This window comes from Geotrypetes seraphini, chromosome 4, assembly GCF_902459505.1.
Source record: "Geotrypetes seraphini chromosome 4, aGeoSer1.1, whole genome shotgun sequence".
In the NCBI taxonomy this organism is placed as follows: Eukaryota; Metazoa; Chordata; class Amphibia; order Gymnophiona; family Dermophiidae; genus Geotrypetes; species Geotrypetes seraphini.
The window spans coordinates 301,792,028-301,818,331 of record NC_047087.1 but is presented as its reverse complement, the minus strand read 5'-3'; the positions used below and the strand labels follow the sequence as shown (position 1 = coordinate 301,818,331).

At 42.3% G+C, this 26,304-nt stretch overlaps 1 protein-coding gene across 1 annotated transcript in view; it reads left to right on the top strand.

The window, feature by feature from the left end:
- The window catches only part of LOC117359849 (VPS10 domain-containing receptor SorCS1-like), a 304,368-nt gene that overhangs the window by 185,174 nt on the left and 92,890 nt on the right, over positions 1–26,304 (top strand). Inside the window, exon 14 of the mRNA XM_033943225.1 lies at positions 11,107–11,293. Coding sequence (XP_033799116.1) covers positions 11,107–11,293 — 187 coding nt within the window. The remainder of the gene's footprint in view (positions 1–11,106; positions 11,294–26,304) is intronic.

Here is a 26,304-nt window from a genome sequence, read left to right as displayed (position 1 = left end):
ACTTTAAAATTATAAGTAGTAACATTCTAGAGCTCAGATTGTGATGTCATAATGCCTCATTCCACCAATGCCTAAGCTCCGTCCTCATCTGCACAAGCCTTGAACACTTTGAAATCATAAGTAGTAACATTCTAGAGCTCAGATTGTGATGTCATAATGCCTCATTCCACCAATACCTAAGCTCCGTCCTCATCTGCACAAGCCTCAAACACTTTAAAATCATAAGTAGTAACATTCTAGAGCTCAGATTGTGATGTCATAATGCCTCATTCCACCAATGCCTAAGCTCCGTCCTCATCTGCACAAGCCTCGAACACTTTGAAATCATAAGTAGTAACATTCTAGAGCTCAGATTGTGATGTCATTAATGTCGCGTTCCACCAATGCCTAAGCTCCGTCCTCATCTGCACAAGCCTCAAACACTTTAAAATCATAAGTGTTCGAGACTTGTACGGTTAAGGCAGAGCCTACAGGAATGGGGCGGGGACAGGGACAGCGACAAAACTCACGTGGACAGGATGGGGAAATTGATTTCCTGCAGGGGTGGGGAAAATTTGTCCCCGTGCCATTCTCTAATTTGTATTCCTCGTCCTAAAGTGAAAACTGCTTAGCGAACAAGAACACTCCCCCCCCCCCCCACACATACATACACTAATGTATCCAACACTTTAAATAAAGATTAATAAAGTTTAAATTAGCCACAGCTTTTTGAAAATATATAGAAAACTAACCACTAGTTCCTCAGTTTGCCTCACTATGATAACGTATGGTAGCTGTCCTCATAGGAACTTTATAGCGTGTATAGTTTTCATTATTTTTATACTTTTCATTTCCTTTATTTTATATTATATTTGCTTGTGAGATACTTGTGCCTAGTATAATAGCATTTATAGCAAAAGTGATGATAATAACAGTCACTTAGCTTTTATCTAGCTCTGGGTCTAGCTCAATCCCCACCGACGCGTTTCACGATTTCATCAGGGTCGGGGAAGGAGAACGCTGTTTCTGGAACAGAACCACACCCCCAACCGTTCTCCTTCCCCGACCCTGATGAAATCGTGAAACGCGTCGGTGGGGATTGAGCTAGACCCAGAGCTAGATAAAAGCTAAGTGACTGTTATTATCATCACTTTTGCTATAAATGCTATTATACTAGGCACAAGTATCTCACAAGCAAATATAATATAAAATAAAGGAAATGAAAAGTATAAAAATAATGAAAACTATACACGCTATAAAGTTCCTATGAGGACAGCTACCATACGTTATCATAGTGAGGCAAACTGAGGAACTAGTGGTTAGTTTTCTATATATTTTCAAAAAGCTGTGGCTAATTTAAACTTTATTAATCTTTATTTATTAGTCTTTGAACCTTGGTGCACTATTTTTCTGAGTTTGAGTATCCAACACTTTAAAGCATAGTTGTTTCTATACCAGGTCTGTCTATCCTTCGTCAAATGTCAAGCAGCAAGACTCACGGTAAATTTTTGCCCTGAGTCATAGCAGATAGCTGGTAGCGAGCACTTTCAGATGGAGATTTTCCACATGACTATGGGCCAATCAGCTACCTTCCTGGGGTCTCAAGGGCTGATTTCAAGTAGGAAGAGGCATCTTTGTTTTGTTTTTTTTTTAATTTAAATTTTTCAAAACAACAATTCACAAGCATAATCTTGTTCCATGAAATACAGAGAAAGAAAACAGATTCCACCAACGTAATATTTCAAATTTGAACAAAACAATTCAAATTGAAAATTAAAGAAAATTAAAGAAATACATTTTTTATCCCTTCCTTAGACCACTAAAAAAGGGAGTGATAATCATATACAAGTTGGAGACATAAATTTAAGAATTTAATTTAAATGAAAAGGCTTAATGAGGCACGGCTACCCTCCAATTTATTTTATCCCTTTCTACATCATACCTTGGTGATCCTTTAACTCTTAGTAATCTTTTTAACTTTTAGAAACTCCTTTAAATGTTCTGAAAAGAAGAAAACATATTTGACTCCCAAATACCTTACCAAACATTTACAGGGGTAAGCTAGAAGAAATGTAGCACCCAATTTAAGAGTTTCTTGTCGTAGGGAAAGAAATTCTTTCCTTCGCTCCTGAGTCACTTTAGAAACATCCGGATAAATCCAAATACGTTGTGCCCCAAATAATTTTTGAGAATTTTTAAAGTATAATCTTAAGATCATATTTAAATCTTGCTCAAAAACAAAGGATATTAGAAGTGTAGATCTTGCAGTATCTGGATTCAAGGTTTGTTCCAAAAGAGCAGTAACATTGGCAAAGTCAATCTGTTCCTCTTGTCCATTATTTTTCTCTTGTTCAGCATTTTTTTCCTGAGGAAATTTTTTGTTTGGCAAATAATAAATCTTATTTAAAGGAGGAATATTTTCAGGAGAAATTCCCAAATTTTCAATCAAATATCTTTTGAAGAAACCAATAGGCGGAGTAACAGATGAAATTGGGAAATTCAATATACGAAGATTCAATCTCCTATTATAATTTTCAAATTGCTCTAATTTCCTATGTATAGAGGAATTATCTTTAATTATTGCTGTTTTAAACATTTGAAGCTGTTGTATATCCTCCTGTATCTGTTTGTTTTGGGAGGCATCTTTGTAGGTCTGGAGATGATATATGAATGTGTTATGTATTTTAGGAGGGAATGATATCAGTTTTCTGTAACTTTCTGGTTTGTAAACTAAAGTACTTCTTATGCACCGGTGTCCCGCAAACTTTGTCAAGCCACGGCACAGTAAGCATAGTGGCTGCAGCCTGAGGCATCCAGAAGTGTGCCAACGTTGATGTGATGATGTCATGCACATGCATGACATCATCACGTCAACACATGCCCGAAGGACCTCCAGACGGGCCCTGAACTGCCAGTGGGGGAGGGGTGGGGGTGGTTCTGGCGGGGAGGGGAAGGAGAGGCTCTGGCACCGGCTGCTTGCCTACAGGACATGCCTCTTGCCGTGAGCGACATGTCCCTTAGGCAGTCAGCCGGTACCGGCGCCTCTCCTCCTACCCAGCATCTCGCTGCTCACCTCAAATCTCAGGAGGCACACAGTTTGTGAAACATTGTTATACACCATTACAGAGGTTGTGTAAAAGAACTATTTTCCCCCAACGGCGTAGGGTGAACTATTTCATTCTTTGGCCTGCTTTCGGTATTCTTTCATGGAACATATCATTTTTAAGGACTGAGTTAGGCTCCCATTCCAGTAATGTTAGCCTATTCTTTGTAGCTTCATCCTGAATCTAATAGTTACATTGGGGAAGGGGCAAATCCTTACTCTCAATGCCTAACTCAATTTGCTTGACCACCTCTACAAGCCCCAACACTGTTTCCACATAGGGCAGCTCCAGGAAGAGATCCACCTTGACTTTCGAAAGCAGGGGCATCTGCCCCAGTTACGGAATCAGGGTGTTAAGAACTGATATGAAATCATAGCTCAAGTCATCAGATGCGTATATTGCTTAGAACAAGATTCACATTCGAGAACAAATGGATTTGGTGGCCTGTGTTCAGAGGAAGATAACATCTTTGGAATCAAAAAGGAAAGATATAAAAGCAAAGGAAAAGGACACAGAGAATAGAGTATCAAGAAACAGTCTACACATACTGGTATCCCTGAGCTGGAAAATGAGGATCCTTTTTCATATTGTGAGATATCTTTTTGTGTGCTTTGTTCTGAGATTCTAAAGGAGAAGGTTCTTCAAGAGGAGGGGTTCTCCCTGTCTTCCGAACACACCTAACCAGTCAGGTTTTCAAGATACCTACAAAGAATATGCATATGAGAGATTTGCATAGAATGGAGGTAGCACTTGCAAATGTATCTCATGCATATTTATTATGGATATCCTGAAAATCTGATAGGTTAGGTGTATCTATTGGCAGAATTTGTCCCCGTTCCCATGGTTAACCATGGGAGACCGTCCCCATGTCATTTTTTTAAGGAGAGATAGAAGAATCAGAGTATGAATGGGCCCAGCCACTGACCCTCAAGCCTTGCATTGAAAAATGCTGGTGCAGAAGGACCAAGGTTGAGATAGACACTAAAGAATGAGTCTATGGTATCCAGAGCAGATATTGTGATATCATAATGCCTCATTCCATCAATGCCTAAGAGCCAACCTCATCAGTGATGTCACAATGGCTTCATTATCCTATACTTGCCTCACATAAGAATCAGAGTATGAATGGGCTCAGCCATTGACCTTCAAGCCTTGCATTGAAGAATGCTGGTGTAGAAGGACTGAGGTGGAGATAGACACTAAAGAATGACACCAGATGATTAGAACATAAGACCATAAGCTTTGACATACTGGGACAGACCGAAGGTCCATCAAGCCCGGTATCTTGTTTCCAACAGAGGCCAACCCAGGTTCCAAGTAACTGGCAGAAACCCAGAGAGTAGCAACATTCCAGAGTTGAGATGTCATAATGCCTCATTCCACCAGTGCCTATGAGCCATCAATGTTGTCACAATGTAATGTAATTTATTTGTAATTTAATGTAATTTATTTCTCTTATACCGCTACATCCGTTAGGTTCTAAGCGGTTTACAGAAAATATACATTAAGATTAGAAATAAGAAAGGTACTTGAAAAATTCCCTTACTGTCCCGAAGGCTCACAATCTAACTAAAGTACCTGGAGGGTAATAGAGAAGTGAAAAGTAGAGTTAGAGGAAAAATAAAAATAAAATAAACATTTTAACAAGACAGCATTGATCTAAATACTTTGGAAGGTAGAAGAGAGGAGAGAAAGGAATAGAAGCATGATGAAGTGATGAAGTGGAGCAAGTAAGTTTAGGAGGAGCGATTGACGTTTCCAGAAAGGGCTTCTTCAGGGAAGAGACTTGGCCGACAGTCCCAGGATGCCTATGTCTCCTCCCCTGAGATGTTCTCCCATCCATGCATTCCCTCCCAGACACACTGCCTGTGCCCCAGCCGCTCCAAGGATTCTGCCCCAGATGAGGCCCACGGTGAATGCAGGATTCTCTCCTCTGCGGGAAAGCCGCCCGGAGCCGACAGTCGATCTTCTTAGCGGATTGCAGGGGGGGGAGAGTTCACACTCTTGGTAGTATCGGGTCTGTGTGCTCTCGGTGGTTGTGGCTGGTCTCGTTGCTGCTTAGGTGTAAAAGCAGTTGATCTCCACTGCTGCTGATATTTAAAAGCAGGCAGATTGATCTCTCCAATGGACTGCAGGGGGAGGAGTTCACACTCCTGGCAGGATCGGGTCTGTGGGCTCTTGGTGGTTGCGGTAGGTCTCGCTGCTGCTTGTATGTAAAAGCAGTTGTTTTTCTACTGCTGCTGATATTTAAAGCAGGTAGATTGATCTCTTAAATGGGATATAGGGGGAGGAGCTCACATGCCTGGCTGGATCGGGGCAAGGGCTCCTATTATAGGCAGCTGGTCTTGCTGCTACTTAGGTGTTAAAGCAGTTGATCTTCCTAGCGGACTGCAGGAGGTGTGGAGCTCACACTCCTGTCATGATCTGGCTTCATTATCCCATACTTGACTCAAATAAGAATCAGAGTATGAATGAGCCTCTGCCTTGCATTGAAGAATGCTGGTGTAGAAGGACTGAGGTTGAGATAGACACTAAAGAATGACACGGGATGGTTTCCTGTGGTTATCAGCGGGGACAGGGACAAATTCTGTGCCTGCGCCATTCTCAAAGGTTCATTGAAAACTACCGTATTTTCACCCATATACCGCGCACCCGTGTAAAACGTGCACACGGGTATAGTGCGTGGGGAACACAAATTTATGTAAAAAAAATTTAATATAGCACGCACATGCGCATACCGCGCATGCTAAAACCTCCTCCCGCCTACTCCGAACCGGCATCCTCCCCCCCCACTCGCTTACCCGCGTTTTACAACTTTTTTTTTTCAATCTGATCCGGCATCCCCCCTGCGAACCGGCATCCTCCCCCCACCCGCTCGCATCACCCCCCCTCCCCCGCGATCCTACATCCCCCCCAGCACCGCAAAACATCTCTTACCCGATTGGGCACCGGCACCAGCACCAATTCACAGGATGTGCCAGTGCCAGTGCCCGAAGATCCTCCCTCATTGGTTTGGGCTGGGCTGGGCTGGGCGGTGCGGTGCGGGAGAGATCCTCCTTCTTCCTGCGCCGGGCTGGACTAGGCTTTGAGCATTTGTGCATGCTCAAAGCCTTCTGGTCTCGCTCTCTCCGAGAGGATCTCTCCCGCACCGCACTGCCCAGCCCAGCCCAGCCCAAACCAACGAGGGAGGATCTTCAGGCATTGGCACTGGCACGTCCTGTGCATTGGTGCTGGTGCTGGTGCCGGTGCCCAATCGGGTAAGAGATGTTTTGAGGTGCTGGGGGGGATGTAGGATCGCGGGGGAGGGGGGTGATGCGAGCGGGGGGGGGAGGATGCCGGTTCGCAGGGGGGATGCCGATCGGATTGGAAAAAAAAAAGTTGTAAAACGCGGGTAAGCGAGCGGGGGGGAGGATGCCGGTTCGGAGTAGGCAGGAGGAGGTTTTAGCATGCGCGGTATACGCATGTGCGTGCTATATTAAATTTTTTTTACATAAATTTGTGTTCCCCACGCTCTATACCCGTGTGCACGTTTTACACGGGTGCGCGGTATATGGGTGAAAATACGGTAGTTTTCAATGAACCTTTGAGAATGGCGCAGGCACAGAATTTGTAAAACGCGCTCACACGTATAACGTGCACAGTTTGTAAAATCGTGTATAAAGCGCGCGTTATATGCGTGAAAATACGGGAATCAACATTATATCACATTATATCATAGTAAAATAGTAAATGATGACAGATAAAGACCTAATTGTTCATGAACCTTTCCTCCAGGGACTTGTCCAAACTCCAATTAAACCCAGCTATACTAGTAACTAAAATTGGACGATATATTCCAAGAATGGCCACAAATGGCAATGTCATGTCTCCCTTATTAAATACAATAATCTCCGTTATCTCTTCTTGAATGTTTGATGCAGCTCTGTTGAGCTGTGTGCGCAGTCTTTCAACATTCAGTCAACACTGTGATAACTGTGTTTCCACAGCAACCAAACAGCGCAGCAACCAATTAGCGATCAGCCATTTTAAGACACACAGTAGGGTACGATCAAACCGGGGGATGGGGAATGAGGTGACCAAAACAGTGTATTAAGATTGCAGAAGATAATTAAATCCGCTTTAAACAGATGTAAGGATAAAGAGATTCGCTCAATGCATAATTGAAGACTTCTAAATGAAATCTGTGGTGAGGGACCAGAGAATAAAAACTTTGAGCTGTTTCTCATTCTTTTAATGCCTCCATTTATGCACGAAAGACTAACACATTAAAAAAAAAAAAAAGGAAATTCATGAGTACAACCATCCTGTTGAGAATTAAATCCTAGGTTTAAAGTCAGAGTTCTCATTAAATTGGTTTGTATGAACCGTATTACTTTTGCAAGCTGATAAACTGTGCCAGAGCTCGCATAAAAGTAATAAAACGTAATACGAGGCTGGAAGCGATGGAGTACCTGAAATACTGCAGTTTAATAGATACTGTCGTTCTGGTTCTTTTCAGCGTTGCTGGACTTGAAGAGCCGCTTTGGCGCCATGGCTTACTATGTACTTTCTAGTTTTCTTGGCAACATAATATTAGGCCAAAACTATAAAAGGGAACTATTCCACTATATTACTGCATCCTTATATCATGTTTCAAGACGTTATGCAGTGTTACACTTAAAACTTTGGGCTCCTTTTACAAGGATGCGCTAAAATGCCGCGCGTGCTAGCCGCTACCGCCTCCTTTTAAGCGGGCAGTAATTTTTCGGCTTGCGCGCGCTATAGCACGCGCTAGTCTTGTGCGTGCGCTAAAAACGCTAGCGCACCTTAGTAAAAGGAGCCTTATATATCAAAAAGGAAGAAAGACAAAAAACCAAGCAATAAACAAAATAACTAGTACCATAAATATATGAAAATATACCGTATTTTTCGGACCATAAGATGCACTTTTTCCACCACCAAAAAGGGGGTGGATAAGGGGGGTGCCTCTTATGGACCGAACACACCGCCGTACCTTTTTTAAGTGGTGGTGGTCCAGCGCAGTCTCCCGCTGAATGACTGCCTCTTTGCAGAGTGGCACACAATACAGGAGCGTGACTTGTACACTTCCTGCCTGGTCCCGCACCGCTCTGTGATTGGCTGCAATAATCCACAATAAATATCCATGAGATATTCACAATAAATATGATATGTATGAGATAGATTTGCCTCTCAAGGAGGCAGTGCATGCAAATCCATCTCATACATATTCATTGTGGATATCCTGAAAACCTGACCTGGCTCCGGCTCTCGAGGACCGGAATTGCCTACCCCTGCCCTAGACCAATGAGCAACTGTGCATCAGCCTCAGGGTCAATCAATTTATTAAATACAAATGCACAATCAAATCGTAAACATAAAATAATTCAAGCCTATTCCAGAGACCTGAATCATTTATAGCTGGACTCCCATCATGGCCCGTGTTTCGGCTCATGGAAAAAGACTTCCTCAGGGGTATGCGCGTGCTCTCTCTATGTTGAAAGATTTGCATACAACGTAGTGGTCAATCCCAAGATGCTGCACAGTGAAATCTGCAAAATCGACATGAACGCTAAGGTCATCAGCCTTTTCTATAATACCTACAGGGGTGCGTGTGTATTTGCTGGCCTTTACAGTGGGAGCAGCCGTTTTAGAAATATGCACATAGATAAAATGAATGGCACAAACCCGACACCTTCCACACGGAAGTGATGATTTCACAACTTCCTTTGTTATTGGCACTATTTTCACATGTAACTGCCCTATTTTACAAACCTACCTGTGGAAGTGCCATCAGTGAAGGAAGCTCAGTGGCTTAGTAAGGGTGGGGGGTGGACCACCCCCGGTGTCATCTTGGTAGGGGCGCTGGCACCTTTCCTCTCCCCCATATCATGCTCACACCCTCCTTTCCCCCCCCCCCCACCATACCTCTTTAAATCTTTGTCAATGTGAGCAACTTCTCGGGCCTAGCTCTCCTTTCAAATCACTTCCGGGTCACAGGGTCAGGAATTGACATCAGAGGGAAAGCCAACGCTGGTGCAAGCAAAAGGCCGGAGAAGCTGCTTGCACTGGGGAAAATTGTGTGCTTGGTGTGCATGGGTTTTGAGTCGGGCTTGGGGAATGTCTATTTGGTTATTTTGGGGGGTAAGTAAAAATATGTGAAGTTGGCACTGCCTTATGGCGGGGAATTTCCTCGTATTTCTTGTTCACGGATCCCTCTCGAATCCCTGATGTCTCTGGTTTGGTTTGCATTTACCAGCTGTTTTTGTATCCCTTGTGTTATTTGCTTGTAGATTATGGCATTGTTGCCACCTGAATGTATGTGCTGCTTCACTGCTAATAAACATATGTTTAAAAAAAAAAATAAAAATAAAGCGGTATGGGGGGAAGGGATGGCATGAGTTAATGGGGTGGGGGGCGGGAACTGGGAGCGCATAAGGAGCGGTGGGTGGCGAATAGGGTGACAGGTCAAAAGCGCGCGCTGACAAAGGCGCGCCGAGACAACTGAGCGCAAGGCGGAAGCCTGCGCTGAAGAAAAACAGTGTTTTAAGGGGCTCCGACGGGGGGTGTGGGGGGAACCCCCCCACTTTACTGAATACAGATTGCGCCAGCGTTGGGGGGGGTTGGGGGGTTGTAACCCCCCACATTATACTGAAAACTTCACTTTTTCCCTAAAAAACAGGGAAAAACTGAAGTTTCCCGTATAATGAGGGGGGGTTACAACCCCCCCACAACGCCGGTGCAATCTGTATTCAGTAAAATGGGGGGGGGGGGTTTCTCTATGAACACCCCCCGTCGGAGCCCCTTAAAACACTGTTTTTCTTTGGCGCGGGCTTCCGCCTTGCGCTCAGTTGTCTCGGCGCGCCTTTGTCGGCGCGCGCTTTTGTCTATGAACCGGCGAATAGGGTGTGGGGTGTGCCACTGCCCCGGACACCTCCTACCCTCACTACGCCACTAGAGAGGCTGCGGATTTAATTTGATTTAGAACATAAAAGTTGCCATACCAGAACAGACCAAAGGTCCATCGAGCCCGGTTTCCTGTTTCCATCAGTGGCCAACCTAGGTCACAAGTACTTGACAAGATTCCAAGGAATAAAACAGATTTCATGCAGATTATCCTAAAAATAAGTAGATTTCCCCAAGCCAGCTCAATAATGGAGGCAGAAATAGACAGTGAAGCTCTGGCTGCATCAAGCACTCTTTTAAGAATCCATGCATTGCTCTGAGCTGGTGCACTGTAAAAACTAGTAAAATATTTTTTTTCACCACAGACGTGCATTACTTTCATGAAATGAAAAATGTAGATTTTTGCTCCATCCAATGCCTCTGCTTGGTGTGGAGTGCCACATATATACATGTCTGTGTGAGCTGCAGGTGTAGTTGGCTGTTGTTATGTGAGAGGATGCTAATTAAATAGAGACCAAATCTCAATGGCTTTTGAACTTTGAAGTGAGCGGAGAGCACCGTTCCTGTCCATGGGTTTTTTTTTAAAATATTAGATGAAGGACTGCTGGATCAGTTTCTTTCATATTCAGGTCACAGGATTCTTTAAAATGTAATTTGGTGGTGGCTAAAGAATATCAAAATTCATCCCAGAATATCTACAGGTAACCGGGAATGCATTTTCTTATGAAATCTAGGATTGCCTTTTTTTTTTTTTTTTCCCCTTTCTCTAGAGTTTGCAACGTTGAGTGTCTAGACATAAGCCAGTTGACTGCTGGGCACGATGGATCCCTAGTCTGACCCAGCGGAGGCAACTTCTTATGTTCTTATATTGAGGGATATAGATAGAGGTAGAGATAGGATTATGGAAGGGTATAGATAGAAGAAAAATGGGGATTGAAAGGTTTTAGACAAAGGATCACTTACAGGTCATGGACCTGATGAGCCGCCGCGGGAGCGGACTGCTGGGCACGATGGACCCCTGGTCTGACCTAGCGGAGGCACTTCTTATGTTCTTATGTTCTTGTATATTGACTGCAATGTATTGTAATTTAAATTCTTCTTCCCTTCTCTGTCTTCCTAGGGTGATGTTCAACGGACAAATATCCAAGTGGATTTTGGAGATGGAATTGCTGTTTCGTATGCTAATTTCAGCTCAATGGAGGATGGCGTTAAGCATGTTTACCAGAATGTGGGGATCTTCCGAGTGATGGTGCAAGTGGACAACACCTTGGGATCAGAGAGTGCTGTCCTGTACTTACATGTAACTTGTATGTTATTACTGTTGTTGGCTTATCAAATTTCTTAAAGAAACATTATGCCCATTTTAAGAACACATCAGTTGTATCTGCTGTCCAGTACAGGGCCATTTCTACCATGAGGTGGACTAGAGGTCCACCTATGGCAGCACAATTCTGTCCTTAAAGCAAAACAACAGTGGCTGTTGTGTGTCCTTGAGCACACACGTGCACTCAAGGCATACTATGCCCTACCACTTCTACACAGGAAGTTTGGAGGGAATGGAATATGGCAGGCCTTGAATGCAATTAGCTTCCAAAAGGCTCTTCTATGAATTCAGGGGTATCTGCAAACTTAAATATTCTCCAGCATGTCTCGCAACTCAATCAACATACCATAATTTTCCCTTGCTCTTCTTTCTTTCAATTCGTTGAACCTCAGCGACACCACTCAAAGCTCAAGCTATCATTGCTTTAAGCTTCACGTGTCCAATTGTCATTGGTTCTTCTTATGCGTTCTCATATAGATATTATGTAGCTTAAAAAAAAAAAAAACAACACTTTTATTAAATTCTCTTATAAAGCTCAAACTGAACTAAAAATGCCACCAAAAAGTGAACGAGGTAAGGATAACTTCCAATACATACCTATTCCTAGGATCGACAATGGCGTCGTCGTTCACAATTCCACTTTTAAAGCTAACCGTCGTGTCCAGCTGAGCCTTGACATCAGCATTTTGTCGTGGCTAAGCTTAGAAGCCGACGGAAACCTACAGCGCCAAGTTTGTGACCCCCCAAACTTTACAGTGAAACCACCCTTGCCCTGACTTAGCTTAGATCCCTAAGGAAAAACCCTCCCTCACAGCCTCTATCTGAACTGGAAAGGGTCGTCTACAGTGAAACCAAAACATTCAGACAGTTACTTCATCTTATCTTTTTCTTCATTTAATCTTTTTTCATCAATTATTTATCCCAACTCCCTGAAGGCACCATAGTAAAGAGTAGCAGTCTAATTCATTATTCAAGCCATATGGTGTAACAGTATTCAATTTATACATCCATGTTTCTTCTCTATAATTAAGCCTCTCTTCTCAAGGCCTCACACCATTCAATATTGTTTTGCCTTATGGGCAGGGCTAACCTTATGCAGGGTGGCAGCAGCAACAGGCGTGCCACCCCCTGGTAGGAATAGGACAGGGGAGATGCATACCTGGGTTGGGATAAAGAGTAACAGAAAAATTCAATGCTGAATACTTGGGAAGTAGGAAAGGGGCAATGCTGGTCACTTTGGTGAGGGCAGGGAAGGAGAGATGCTGGACTCCTACATGGTCAACCGATTGGAGAAGATAACTGTTCATACCTATACCGAAGAAAGATTACGACAAGGACTATAACAACTACAAAACCATTGCATTAATTCCACATGCCAGCAAAATATTGCTGAAAATAATACTTTAGTATTATGTTTATTCATACACTGTACTTCGCTTAGATATAATTTTAATTAAGCGATTAATCAAATATAAATAAAACTTGAAACTACAACAAAGTCTACAAGAACTACCGGAAGTTCAGATTGGTTTCAGAAAAGGTCGAGGAACAAGAGACATTATTGCCAATGCTAGATAGATTTTATTTTTTTTATTTATTTAGGCATTTATATACCACTTATAGTCTAAGTGGTTTACTTTCAGGTACTCAAGCATTTTTCCCTATCTGTCCTGGCAGGCTCATTAATGTACCTGGGGCAATGGGGGATTAAGTGACTTGCCCAGGGTCACAAGGAGCAGTGTGGGATTTGAACCCACAACCTCAGGGTGCTGAGGCTGTGGCTCTAACCACTGCACCACACACTCCCCGATATTGGAGAAGAGCAAGGAATACCAAAAGCCCCTATAATTTTTGCTTCATTGACTACAATAAAGCTTTTGACTGTAGATCATGATCAATTATGGAGAACTCTAGCGCAAATGAGAATACCTAAGCACGTAACTCAGCTGATAAAGACCTTCTACAAAAAATCAAGAAGTTACAGTGAGAACCAGATATGGCAACACTGATTGGAGGAAGAGAGCGTCGGTTTCAAAGTTGGTGGCCAAAATATAAACAACCTGCGCAGTACAGATGATTCAACACTAACCACCAGCAGTAAAGATGACTTGCTGTATCAACTGAGAAAAGTCAAAGACGAAAGTCATAAAATGGGACTGGAGCTGAACATATACAAGACGAAAATCATGAACATGGAAAATGATGAAGATTTAGAGTGAAGGCGATAGATTAGACGTTGTAAAGGATTTTAATCTGGGCTCTTTCGTAAACAAAGAAGCAACTGGCAGGGAATAAATACTCCACGAGAATAGCACTGGGTCACTCTTCAATGAAGGATCTTGACAAAGTATTCGAAGGCAAGGAAATAACACTCCAAACCAAGGTCAGACTTGTCCGTGCACTCATTTTCTCAGTGGTCAATTTATGGATGCAGAAAGAAGATTGACTCATTTGAGTTTTGTTGCTCGAGAAGGATTTTATGCATGCTGTGGACCGCCAGAAGAACTGACAAATCGATTCTGGAAGAGATCAAACTGGCTATGCCCAAATGATCGAAACATAGAAACATGATGGCAGATAAAGGCCAAATGGCCCATCTAGTCTGCCCATCCGCAGTAACCATTATCTCTTTTTCTCTCCGAGCGATCCCATGTGCCTATTCCAGGCCCTTTTGAATTCAGACACAGTCTCTGCCTCCACCACCTCTTCTGGGAGACTGTGCCATGCATCTACCACTCTTTCTTTAAAAAAGTATTTCCTTAGATTACTCTGGAGCCTATCACCTCTTAACTCATCCTATGCCTTTTCATTCCAGAGCTCCCTTTCAAATGAAAGAGACTCAACTCATGCATATTTACATCGCGTAGGTATTTAAACGTCTCTCAAGAAAAAAACCAGAGTTATAACTAAATCAAAAAATTATACTGAATTTTTTTATTTAAACGTCTCTATCATATCTCCCCTCTCCTGCCTTTCCTCCACAGTATACAGATTAAGTCTGTCCCCATACTCCTTAGGATGAAAACCACATACCATTTTAGTAGACTTTCTCTGGAATGACTTCATCCTTTTTATATCTTAGGGGTTAGCGCCAAAGAAAAGGATCTGGGTGTCATTGTAGGCAATACGATGAAACCTTCCACCCAATGTGCTGCGGCAGCCAAAAACGCAAACAGAATGCTGGGAATTATTTAAAAAGGGATAGTTAACAAGACTAAGAATGTCATAATGCCCCTGTATCGCTCCATGGTGCGACCTCATTTGGAGTATTGCGTTCAATTCTGGTCTCCTTATCTCAAGAAAGATATAGTGGCGCTAGAAAAGGTTCAAAGAAGATGGTAAAAGGGATGGAACTTCTCTCATATGAGGAAAGACTAAAATGGTTTAGACTATTAAGAGACGGCTGAGGGGAGATATGATTGAAGTCTACAAAATCCTAAGTGGAGTAGAATGGGTACAAGTGGATCAATTTTTCACTCTGTCAAAAATTACAAAGACTAGGGGGACACTCAATAAAGTTACAGGGAAATACTCTTAAAACCAATAGGAGGAAATTTTTTTTCACTCAGAGAATAGTTAAGCTCTGGAACGCATTGCCAGAGGATTTGGTAAGAGCGGATAGCGTAGCTGGTTTTAAGAAAGGTTTGGACAAGTTCCTGGAGGAAAAGTCCATAGCAACACATGCAGCTAAATTGGACCCCTCCATCACCAACCTACTGACAGCATCAACTGACCTCAAGGCTTTCCGCAAAGAAATCAAGACCCTACTATTCAAGAAATTCACCCAAACGTCCTAATCCCTTCCTTTTCCCCTCTCTCCCCCTCTTAGAATCTACTCATCAAAATTGCTTTAGACCTTACGCCTTAATTGTAATTTGTATTTCTCTTCCTGGAAATGTCCAGTTATCGTTCTGATGTAATCCGCTTAGAACTGAAAGGTACAGGCGGAATATAAGCCAGTAATGTAATGTAATGTAATACCTCCTTTTTCATACTGGCCATACCTCTCCCTATGCAATCTAACATCCTTGAAGTTACAACTGTCTTATTTTGGTCTCACCATCAGAAGAGAGAGATCACTGGAGAAAGACTTTATGTTTGAGAAGATCACTGGAACCAGGAGAAGAGGGCAACCTGCAACCAGATGGCTGTACACATTGAAAACAACCTTGTAGATGATGCTGGAGGACCTTACCAGACTAACACAAACCCAATTTCTATTTAGATCTATAAGTCATCAAGTCGCTAGAACCCGAACATGAGTTCATGGCACCTAACAACAACACATGCTATGGTATTACATACAAGTTTGTTGGAAGTTGTCGAAGTAATTTTTCTATGCTAAGCTCAAACAATCCTCTGTCTAACCTCTAGAGATGTGCATTCATTTTTAAATGAAATAAGCTTGTTTCATTTCATTTCAAAATGAAAGGAAGAAAACTAGAACATCTTTTTTCATTTCATTTTATCTTTAGTTCAAATTATTTGCAGATAAAGCCCAATAAAATTGAAATTTAATGAAACAAACAAACAAAAAAAAAAAAAGAATGAAAATCACTCACTTCTAAAGCAAAATGAAAACTGTTCTTGTGTATGTCCTTACTAAAAGGCAAACTTTGTACTACTAACCCTTCAGCAATATGACTCACAGAGATTTTGAACAGAACCATTTCCAGAGTTGATCCCTAAGACGGTCTGGAAGAAATTCTTAAACCGGTGCCATAGGCGCCCTATCAATGCTTAAATTAATTGAAAAACACCATTAGAAATGGCAAAATATGGCACAATTGAGATGCCTACCAATGCGTAAATAAAAGATGTCGGTATTGCGCCTATGTAGATACTTTAGGCTACCAAACACCAAAGTAGGCATGGCCAAAGCCAGAAATGGCATTAGGTGGCCTAAAGCATCTAAGTGGGTGTGAGATAGGTGGCTGACACGTAGGCACGGGAAACATAAGAACATAAGAATAGACTTACTGGGTCAGACCTATGGTCCATCAAGCCCAGTAACCTGTTCTCACTTTGGCCAATCCAGGTCACTAGTACCTGGCCAAAACCCAAGGTGTAGCAATATTCCATACTACCAATACAGGGCAAGCAGTAGCTTCCCCCATGTCTTTCTCAATAACAGACAGGAACTTGTCCAAACCTTAAAACCAGCTACACTATCTGCTCTTACCACATCCTCTGGCAACGCGTTCCAGAGCTTAACTGTTCTATGTCCTACATTTCAGCCACCTATCTTTGCCACCAGACCATAGCTTGGCATCAGCTGATCACGGTAGAGGAATTTCCCCCAATCAGCTGAGCCAACAGGACTTACTGAAACCACGTCTTTGGGGAGTCCTGCCAGATCAGCTGATCTGGGGAAATTCCCCTGCTGCGATCCGCTCAGCCGGCTACGGTGGGCAGAGAACCCCCCAACAACCCCTCACCCGACATCAGCCGGAGGGATGCCCACTAACTCCTGCCTAAATGACCCTTCCGCCCACCACACCCCCCCCATACTTTTTACATGAAGACTGGCAAGAAAAAGGCCCACTCCCTCCTGCCGAATTATGCCCCCCTGACATCGGCAAGAGGGATGACCACTCCCTCCTGCCTACATGATGCTCCCGACACCCCCCACTGACATCAGCAGGAGGGATGCTCACTCACTTCTGCCCTGATACCCCCATACCTTTACACGAAGACCGGCAAGAGGGATTCTCACGCGCTCCTGCCGGCAGGCCCTCCTCTTCACAATGGCAGGCCTTCCCCTTCATGGTGCATCCTGGAATGCACTGGGGGAGCCTAAATTTCTGACTGGCACAGGCAGGAGGGAGTGGGTATCCCTACAGCTGCCTGCCGGCTCAGCTGATCAGGAGAAATTCTACTGCTATGATCAGCTGATGGCATGCTGCGGTCTGGTGGCAAAGATAGGTGGCTGAAATGTAGGCCAGGGTTTTCCATGTTTTTAACGTGTCTAGCCATCTGATTGCAGGTCACCCTCTTTGCCTGGTTCCTATGATCTTTCCAAACATTTATTTATTTCTAATATTTCTAGACGGCCTAAAACTAAGATGTCATTCATGATGTCATTCTCCAGTGATCTCTCTCTTCTGGTGGTGTGATCAAAATTAGACAGTCGCAACTTCATCATTTGAGCTTCAAGTGACATAGCCGGTTTGATCTCTTCCAGAATAAATTGGTTGGTCCATGGCATGCATCAAATCCTTTTCGAGCACCAAAGCTCAATATGAGTCAATCTTTCTGTCTTGTTTCTGTAGCGTCCAGCTTTTACATCCATAATTGACTACTGAGTAAATGAGTGCATGGACAAGTCTGATCTTCGTTTGGCATGTTCTTTCCTTGCCTTTGAATACTTTGTCGAGAGCCTTCATTGAAGAGCGACCAAGTGCTATTCTGCACGGTATGTCTTCCCTGCTAGTTGCTTCTTTGTTTACAGAAGAACCCAGGAGCTATGAGGCAGTACTTACTTTTACTGGAACAATGGTCTAATACTTGGCAACTGAGTTTTAATGCCAAAAAGTGTAAGGTGACGCACCTTGGTAGCAATAACCCCTGCAGAACATACACCCTGAATGGTGAAAACTTAACAAGAACCATTGCAGAACGAGACTTGGGTGTAATCATTAGTGAAGATCTGAAAACTGCTAATCAGGTGGAGAAAGCTTCAGCCAAGGCTAGACAAATGCTAGGTTGCATCCGGAGAAGTTTTATCAGCTGTAAGCCTGAAGTCATAATGCCGTTGTACAGGTCGATGGTGAGACCTCATCCGGAGTACTGTGTTCAGTTTTGGAGGCCACATTATCAAAAGGATGTGAAGAGAATGGAGTCGGTTCAGCGTATAGCCACTAAGATGGTCTCAGGACTTAAGGATCTCCCATATGAAGAACGTCTAAGCAGGCTGCAGTTATATTCTCTCGAAGAACGCAGAGAAAGGAGTGACATGATAGAGACATTCAAATATCTTACGGGCCGTATTGAGGTGGAGGAAGATATCTTCTTCCTTACGGGTCCCATGGCAACCAGAGGGCATCCGCTCAAACTCAAGGGTGGGAGATTTCATGGTGACATCAGGAAATACTTCTTCACCGAAAGAGTGGTTGATCGATGGAATGGTCTTCCACATCAGGTAGTTGAGGCCAGTAACGCACTCGACTTCAAGGGACGATGGGGATAAACATGTAGGTTCGCTTCGGGGAAATGCTTAAAAAAGCGGGTTTTTGTTGAGTTTGGGTTCTTGGAGTGGGTTCGCTCCGGGAAATTCTCAGAGGGAGGGTTGTTCGAGTGGGCAGACTTGTTGGGCCGACGGCCATTTTCTGCCATCATACTCTATGTTTCTATGTTTCTCATCACCAGAAGCAAAGAAGACATGCTATATCTACTGAGAAAAGTCAAAGCCGAAAGTCAAAACATGGGATTAGAACTAAACATAAACAAGACGAAGATCACAAACACAGAAAATGATAAAAATTTGAGCTTGAAGGTGATAGAAGTTGTAAAGGATTTCAATCTCCTGGGCTAGGTGCCTTACTAGCAATTAATTTTAAGCCAATTATTGTGCCAATTAAGTTTGTTATCAGCACTGATTAATCTAATTAAGTTAGATGCTTAAATTGGCTAGGCATACCGATTTAGGTGCCTAGTTTTAGGCTTCTTTTATAGAATTAAGGCCTTATTGCATAGGCATACCCATTTAGGCCAAAGAAAACCAGGCCTAAATGCCTAAGTTATGCACGGATCAGGAGTATTCTATAAATCACCACAAAAAGAATCCAACAGAGCTGAAGTAAATGTAGAGCAACAGAAAACCAAAAAGAATTACTGCTGAAACAATATATATGATGGCAAGTCTTTATTTCCAACACAACGTCGTGATAAAGTGGTAGTCCTTTGTAATGATGGAACAGGGACCCGACACGGTTCGTGTTTCGATTGACAAATCTTCCTCAGGGGTCCGAAAGAATTCACAAAGGTCCACAGTGACGTGCTAGGAAACCGAACCTCTTACAGGAACGGGAATGCCTTGAGGTTCAGTTTCCTAGCACGTCACTGTGGACCTTTGTGAATTCTTTCGGACCCCTGAGGAAGTTTGTCAATCGAAACACAGACCGTGTCGGGTCCCTTTTCCATCATTACAAAGGTCTATCACTTTATAACGACGTTGTGTTGAAAATAAAGACTTGGCATCATATACATTCTTTCTGCAGTAATTCTTTTTGCTTTTCAGGCATATTCTATAACAGTACGTCTAACCTTTAGGAATGTCCATGATCTACCCATGCATCTCCCCTGGCCTTAACCCCTTTTGAGATCCGTACACTAGAATTTACATTCTATGGAATATACTTAGAAAGTGGTGTATGTATAACCATCAATTATTACTTAATTGCCAATTATTAGCCCTGATTAGCTTTTAAGCAATTAAGTTGCATGTGAAAATTAGCAATAAGCACAGATTTGCCTGTGGAACTTTGGCTGCATTACACAGAATCACGCCCTGAATGCACGGTTGCAAAGTTTAGCTGGTGAAAACAAGCTTGCGCAGCCAACAAGCCTCATTTGTTTTCAATTGCACGGATGTTGGTGTGCGTGTCTACACTAGCATGATGAATGGATTTGCTTTCTAATTACTTCTCCTTATTTTTGCAATGTGATGTGATGCAAGTTGACTTCTGTGCCGAGCACAAATTTGGTTTTAAAGATGCAGAGCATAAATCATGGAAGCAATGAAGGAAACCCTCTAGGAGTGTTCATTATAAATTAAACCACATAATGCCTTGAGGCAAGAGTCTACAGTAATGAAAACAGTGTGTATCAAGTAAATGTTACAGATTTGGCCACAGTAATTCTGATCCCCAATGAAGTTTACAGCTAGAGCAAGGGATTGAGAATGTCTTAGCAAGCAATGGAAACAATCCATCTTTTCCATAGGGTCTTTATTTTATTAATCTTTATATCACGAAGATTTATAAGGTGAAAATAATTACTTTATGTTTGAGGATTAACAGAAAGGAAAGTAAGAAAACTGAAAAATAATAAGACAAGAGAAATGGGACCTGGTGCAGAATCTTAGAGCGGAACAAAATGCTCTGCTTTCCAATAGCAACCATGCCGAAGAGGGAGCTGGAAAGTTGACCGCAGATTTGCCAAATAGTGTGACTACGCAGAGAGAGAGAGAACTAGTGGAATTCTAGAATGTATGCCAAGGGGACTAGAAATGGCTCCAGAAAAAGGAGGACGGATTGAGACATCCGGGTTTTACTTCCATTGTTTTCAATGGAAAGCCCAAATATCTCAGTCTGTCCTCCTTCCATTGCTTTCAATGGAAGTAAAACCCAGATGTCTCAATCCATCCTTTTTCTGGAGCCATATGGTAACCCTATGTATGTCTCATGTAAATTACTGTGGATAGTTCTGAGCACACAATCTCCAGAAAGACTGAAACAACGTAACAGACTGGGGACAATCTAGAACAGCGGTCTCAAACACGCAGCCCGCGGGCTGCATGTGGCTCTCCAGGTTTTATTTGCGGCCCGCGGTCTGGACACGATCAACAGCATTTCTCTTCCCCTTTCCCTTCCTTTTGGAGCAGCAGCGTGTCTGGCCGGCTCGTTCCGTTCAAAGCCACGGGTTGGTGGCTCCTCGCACTATCCACTCCTGCATCGGAAGCCTCTCTGATGTCACATCAGAGAGGCTTCAGATGCAGGTGCGGATCTCGCAAGGAGCCGCCACCCGCGGCTTTGAACAGAACGAGTCGGCCAGTCACGCTGCTGCTCCACAAGGAAGAGAACGGAAGGGGAGGGGAAAGAGAAATGCTTCTGCTACATAGGAAAGGGGGACCCTAGGGAAATGCTGCTGCTGCTTTACAGGGAAAGGGAGAGGGAAGGAAAGGGGAAGAGAAATGCCTCTCCTGCACTGGAAAGGGGGAAGGGAAATGCTGCTTCTGTTGCTGCTGCACCTAATTGGGGAAAGAGATGGAAGAAAGGAGAAGGGAGAGGAGAGGAACAAGAGAAGAAGCCAAGTTTATGGGAGGGAGGGAAGGAAAGGAGATATCAGACTAAGGAGGGGAGGGATAGATGCCAGGGCATGGGGGAAGGGAAGGAGACAGATGCCAGACCACGGGAAAGGAAGGAAGGAGGGAGGGAGAGAAAGGAAGGAAAGAGATGCCAGATCATGGAAATAGGACGGAAGAAGAGAGAGATAGGAAGGGAAGGTAAGACATGGAAACGTAGATTTTGAAAAGAAAGCAGAAAAATTGAACATTAAGTTAATGCCAAAGATGGTTGCAAGGCAGAAAGTGAAGATGGAGAGAAAAACAGTCAAAGGACAAGAAGGCCCTGGAAACATAGTTGAAAGCACAGAAAAATAAAGTCACCAGACAACAAAGGTAGGAAAATTATTTTATTTTCAATATAGTGATTGAAATGTGCCAGTTTTGAGAAAGAAAAGATATTAAACTTTAAATGTGAGGGCTGCAGAAAAAATAGAGTACTGGGAGGGCCGCAGAAAAAATAGTTAATGTCTTATTAAAGAAATGACAATTTTGCATGAGGTAAAACTCTTTATAGTTTATATATCTTTCCTTTTAACTGTTAAAGGAAAGTTTTATAAACTATAAAGAGTTTTACCTCATGCAAAATTGTCATTTCTTTAATAAAATATTAACTATTTTTTCTGCGGCCCTCCAAGTACCTACAAATCCAAAATGTGGCCCCGCAAAGGGCCACAAACCAAATCAGGGCCTTCCAGATATCCATTTATGTAAAGGGTTACATCTGAGATCTTTAAGTGCTGTCCATGCCTCTTCTGCTGACTTAACATTACAGGACTTCCCTGCCACCGTGATCCGTAAGGCAAAGGGAGAAATCCATCGACATTGAGCAACCTCCCTCAGAGAGTGCCTCTTAAGTAGAGTTCTCCATGATAAGTCCTAATAGACTTCTAACTCCTTCTAGTGAATATCCTTTAGCTCCTTCTAGCGAATATCCTTTAGCTGACGGGCTTTGCATAAGACCTGTTCTTTAGTAAGGTAATCTGCAAAACAAACCACTATACGAACATAAGAATTGCCATACTGGGACAGACTGAAGGACCTTCAAGCCCAGTATCCTGTTTCAAACAGTGACCAACCTAGGCCCCAAGTATCTAGCTAGATCCCAAGCAGTAAAACAGATTATATGTTGCTTAGCCTAGGAATAAGCAGTGGATTTATCCAAGCCATCTCAATAATGGCCTATGGACTTTTTTTAAGGAAATTATCCAAGCCTTTTTTAAACCCCGCTAAGCTGACTTCACCACATTCTCCGGCAATGAATTCCAGAATTTAATTACATGTTGTATGAAGAAATATTTTCTCCAGTTTGTTTTAAATCTACTGCTTAATAGCTTCATCGTATGCCCCCTAGCCCCTAGCATTTCACATCTACCCTTTCCACCCCACTCAGTATTTTATAGACCTCTATCATATCACCTCTGAGCCATCTCTTTCTCAAGCTTAAGAGCCCTAGCTGCTGTAGTCTTTCCTCATAGGGAAGTTGTCCCAAATCTTTTATCATTTTCCTCACCCTTCTCTGTATCTTTTCTAATTCTGCTATATCTATTTTGAGATACGGCGGTCAGAACTGCACACAGTATTCAAGTTGCAGCTGTACCACAGAGCGATACAAGGGCATTATAACATTTTCTTTTTTTTTTTTTTTCATTCCTTTCCTGTTAATTCTTAACATTCTATTTGCTTTCTTAGCTGCCGCTGCACACTCAAATGAGGGTTTCAATGTATGAACAATGATACCTAGATCCTTTTCCTGGGCAGCGATTCATAACATAGAATCTTGCATCACGTAGCTATAGTTCAGGTTCCTCTTTCCCACATGAATCATTTTGCACTTGCTCACATTAAACATCATCTGTCATTTTGACACCCAGCCTTCCAGTCTCACAAGGTCCTCTTGCAATTTTTCATAATCCTCTTGCAATTTAATAACTTTGAACAACTTTGTGACATCAGCAAATTTAATTATCTCACTAGTTATTCCTATCTCTAGATCATTGATAAATATGTTGAAAAACAATGGTCCCAGCACATATTCCTGCCCTGGGGAACCCATTCACCCTTCTCCATTGAGAATACTGACCATTTAAACCCACTCTCTGTTTTATGTCTTTCAACCACTTCTTAATCCATAATAAGACATTACTTCCTATTCCATGACTTTCAAATTTCTATGAATCCCTCCCCCCACTTGGTCCAGGCCCAAATGAGCCCTCAAAATAGTAAAGTCACATAGTGGAAATCCCAAATCTTCATTCAAAATGTGAACACAAAAATTTTTAACCACAGCCCTACAATCCTTTATATACGTCCGATTCCCTTGAAACATAGATTGTTTCTGCGGGATCCATTTTCTAAGTCCTCTACTTGATCACACATTGCCTGGAAAGCAACAGACTCTCTGCTCAACTCCACTCTAATCTCCTTGAGGTCACCAGATAGTGAGCCTGGGGTGAAGTTCCTGTTTTAGTTCTTGGATCCATTGAAGGATTTCACACTTGGGTATCTCTTGCTCCACAACCTCCGAGGGTTGCTTGATCTTCATCGTTCGAAGCAATATGGTCCACCACCATTTTCCTTGAGTTTCCTACACCCACTGGCAAATCACCTTTCATCTGTTTACCAGCCTCCACCACAAACTCAAATTTCTCCTGCTTCTTGTGGGTGTACATCTTATTCACAGATCTTCTTCAAGATGGTAAGCAAACTGACAGATAACATTGGAATAGCGTAAATTGTCACTAGGCCCCTGATGGAGCTCAGTCTTCAAATTGCCATCTCGTGACATGATGTCACTTCCCTCTTGAGGTGAGCCTTTTTCAAATGAAGGAAAAGTCCAGAAGGAGAGGGCATAGGCTGAAGTTAAGAGATGACAGACTCAGGAGAAATCTAAGGAAATACTTTTTTTTACAGAAAGGGCGGTAAATGTATGGAATAGTCTCCAGGCAGAGGTGGTGGAGAGAAAGACTGTGCGTGGAGCAGGCATGTGGGATGATGCACATGGGCAGACTGGATGAGCCATGTTTCTATTTCTTTATTTAAAATATTTGTATCTCGCATATTATAAAAAAACACACACATAAAAATAAGTAAACAAATACACGCTAACATTAAAATGCTAAACACACCACTAAGGTGCGCTAGCTGTTTTAGCGCACGCTAAACGCAAACGCGTCCATTATATTCTATGGATGCATTAGCATTTAGAATGCGCTAAAACGGCTAGCGTGCCTTAGTAAAAGGACCCCTTAATCTTTCTCAAAATATGCAATCTTACATGCTAAAATACCTAATCAAATTCTTCAAAACATATAAATAAAAAGAAGCCATCACAGATTTTAAATAGCCTTCAGAAAGAAGTAAGCCTTCAAACATTTACGGAAAAGTTAAAAAAAAAAAAAAAAAAAAAAGAAGGAATTCTTCAAGGACAAACCATGCAAGCTTGAAATAATTTGCCTTTTGGCATTTACACCTGCTCTGAGTCACTTATATGTGGCAATTGCCAGCTTGTTTGGACTTTAGTTTTGAAGGAATCGAATCTAAACAGTACCTTAATGCAACCTTCTCTCAAGCTCCTCTTGACTTGATGTTTGCAAAGGTCCTTTATCAGTGTCTTCTGAACTTATAAAGCACAATGCGGTTAAACTATAGAAGTCAGAATTGCAAAGGCCCCTGAGCTCTATTACCAAATGAGGATGTCAAGGTGACAGAACAATGTGACAAGAGACATAGCCAGCAGAAAAAAAAAGAGCTGTTGTTGAGGCCCTTCTTGGGGTTTTGTGTTTAATTGGGGGGACTGCATCTCACTAAGGATGTACGAAGACTTGAAGCGATTCAAAGAAAAAACAACACAAATGTTACAGGATTTGGATCAAAAGATGTATGGGAAGAAATTAGAGATACTGAATATGATAGCGCGATTTTATCCAGCCCCCAGAAGAATTGTGCAGAAATGCGCCATTTGGACTATTTTTCCAATGAGAATCCGCAAAAAAAACAAACAAGCCATGGGGTGTTGATAGATTTCAAATGCATTAATTAAGATTGTGCTCAAAATATTTTGATAATCCGTATTATGTTAATATGAATATTATTCGCAACTTTATTTAATACTGAACCGTAATTGTATATTTTGCGGTATTTCTTCGTACTTGTTTGGCCTCGATCGACAGTGTCAATTTGCGGTGTCGCAGGTAGCTCTGGCGTTGTGACTAATCTTTAAATTGAATCTGGAAGTTCGTTACTAGTCATTATGGTTAATTGTCCATAAGAATACTTGCAGTGGTGCAGTGTAATGCTCAATTTCTAATTGCATAAATTTATACTTAAAGTTGCCACTTGTAATTAGCGTTTCAAAATTTGAACCTCGGTTTAATACGATTTTAAAAAGCAGAAAAACAGTTCCATCATTCACATTAATGGTTTTATTATAATTTGCGATAAAAATACGAGAATTTGCTGGTAGTGTTCGTCGTCATTAATATACGATAATTTAGGGGTCTTTTTATTAGGACACACTAATCAATTTAGCGCACGCTAAAGATTAGCAAACGCTAAATCAGGGGTTGGGAACTCCAGTCCTCGAGAGCCGTATTCCAGTTGGGTTTTCAGGATTTCCCCAATGAATATGCATTGAAAGCAGTGCATGCAAATAGATCTCATGCATATTCATTGGGGAAATCCTGAAAACCCGACTGGAATACGGCTCTCGAGGACCGGAGTTCCCTACCCCTGCGCTAAATGCTAAGGCGACCATAGAATATAATGGATGCCTTAGCATTTAACATGCGCTAGTTGGTTAACGCGCCTTAATTAAAGGACTCCTTAATCTCACATACTCTGTAATTAGTTTATAAAATTTTCTGCTTTCAATAAAGCTCATATATAAAGAGTTATTTATCTTTTTTTTTTTTTTTTTTTTTACTACGGCC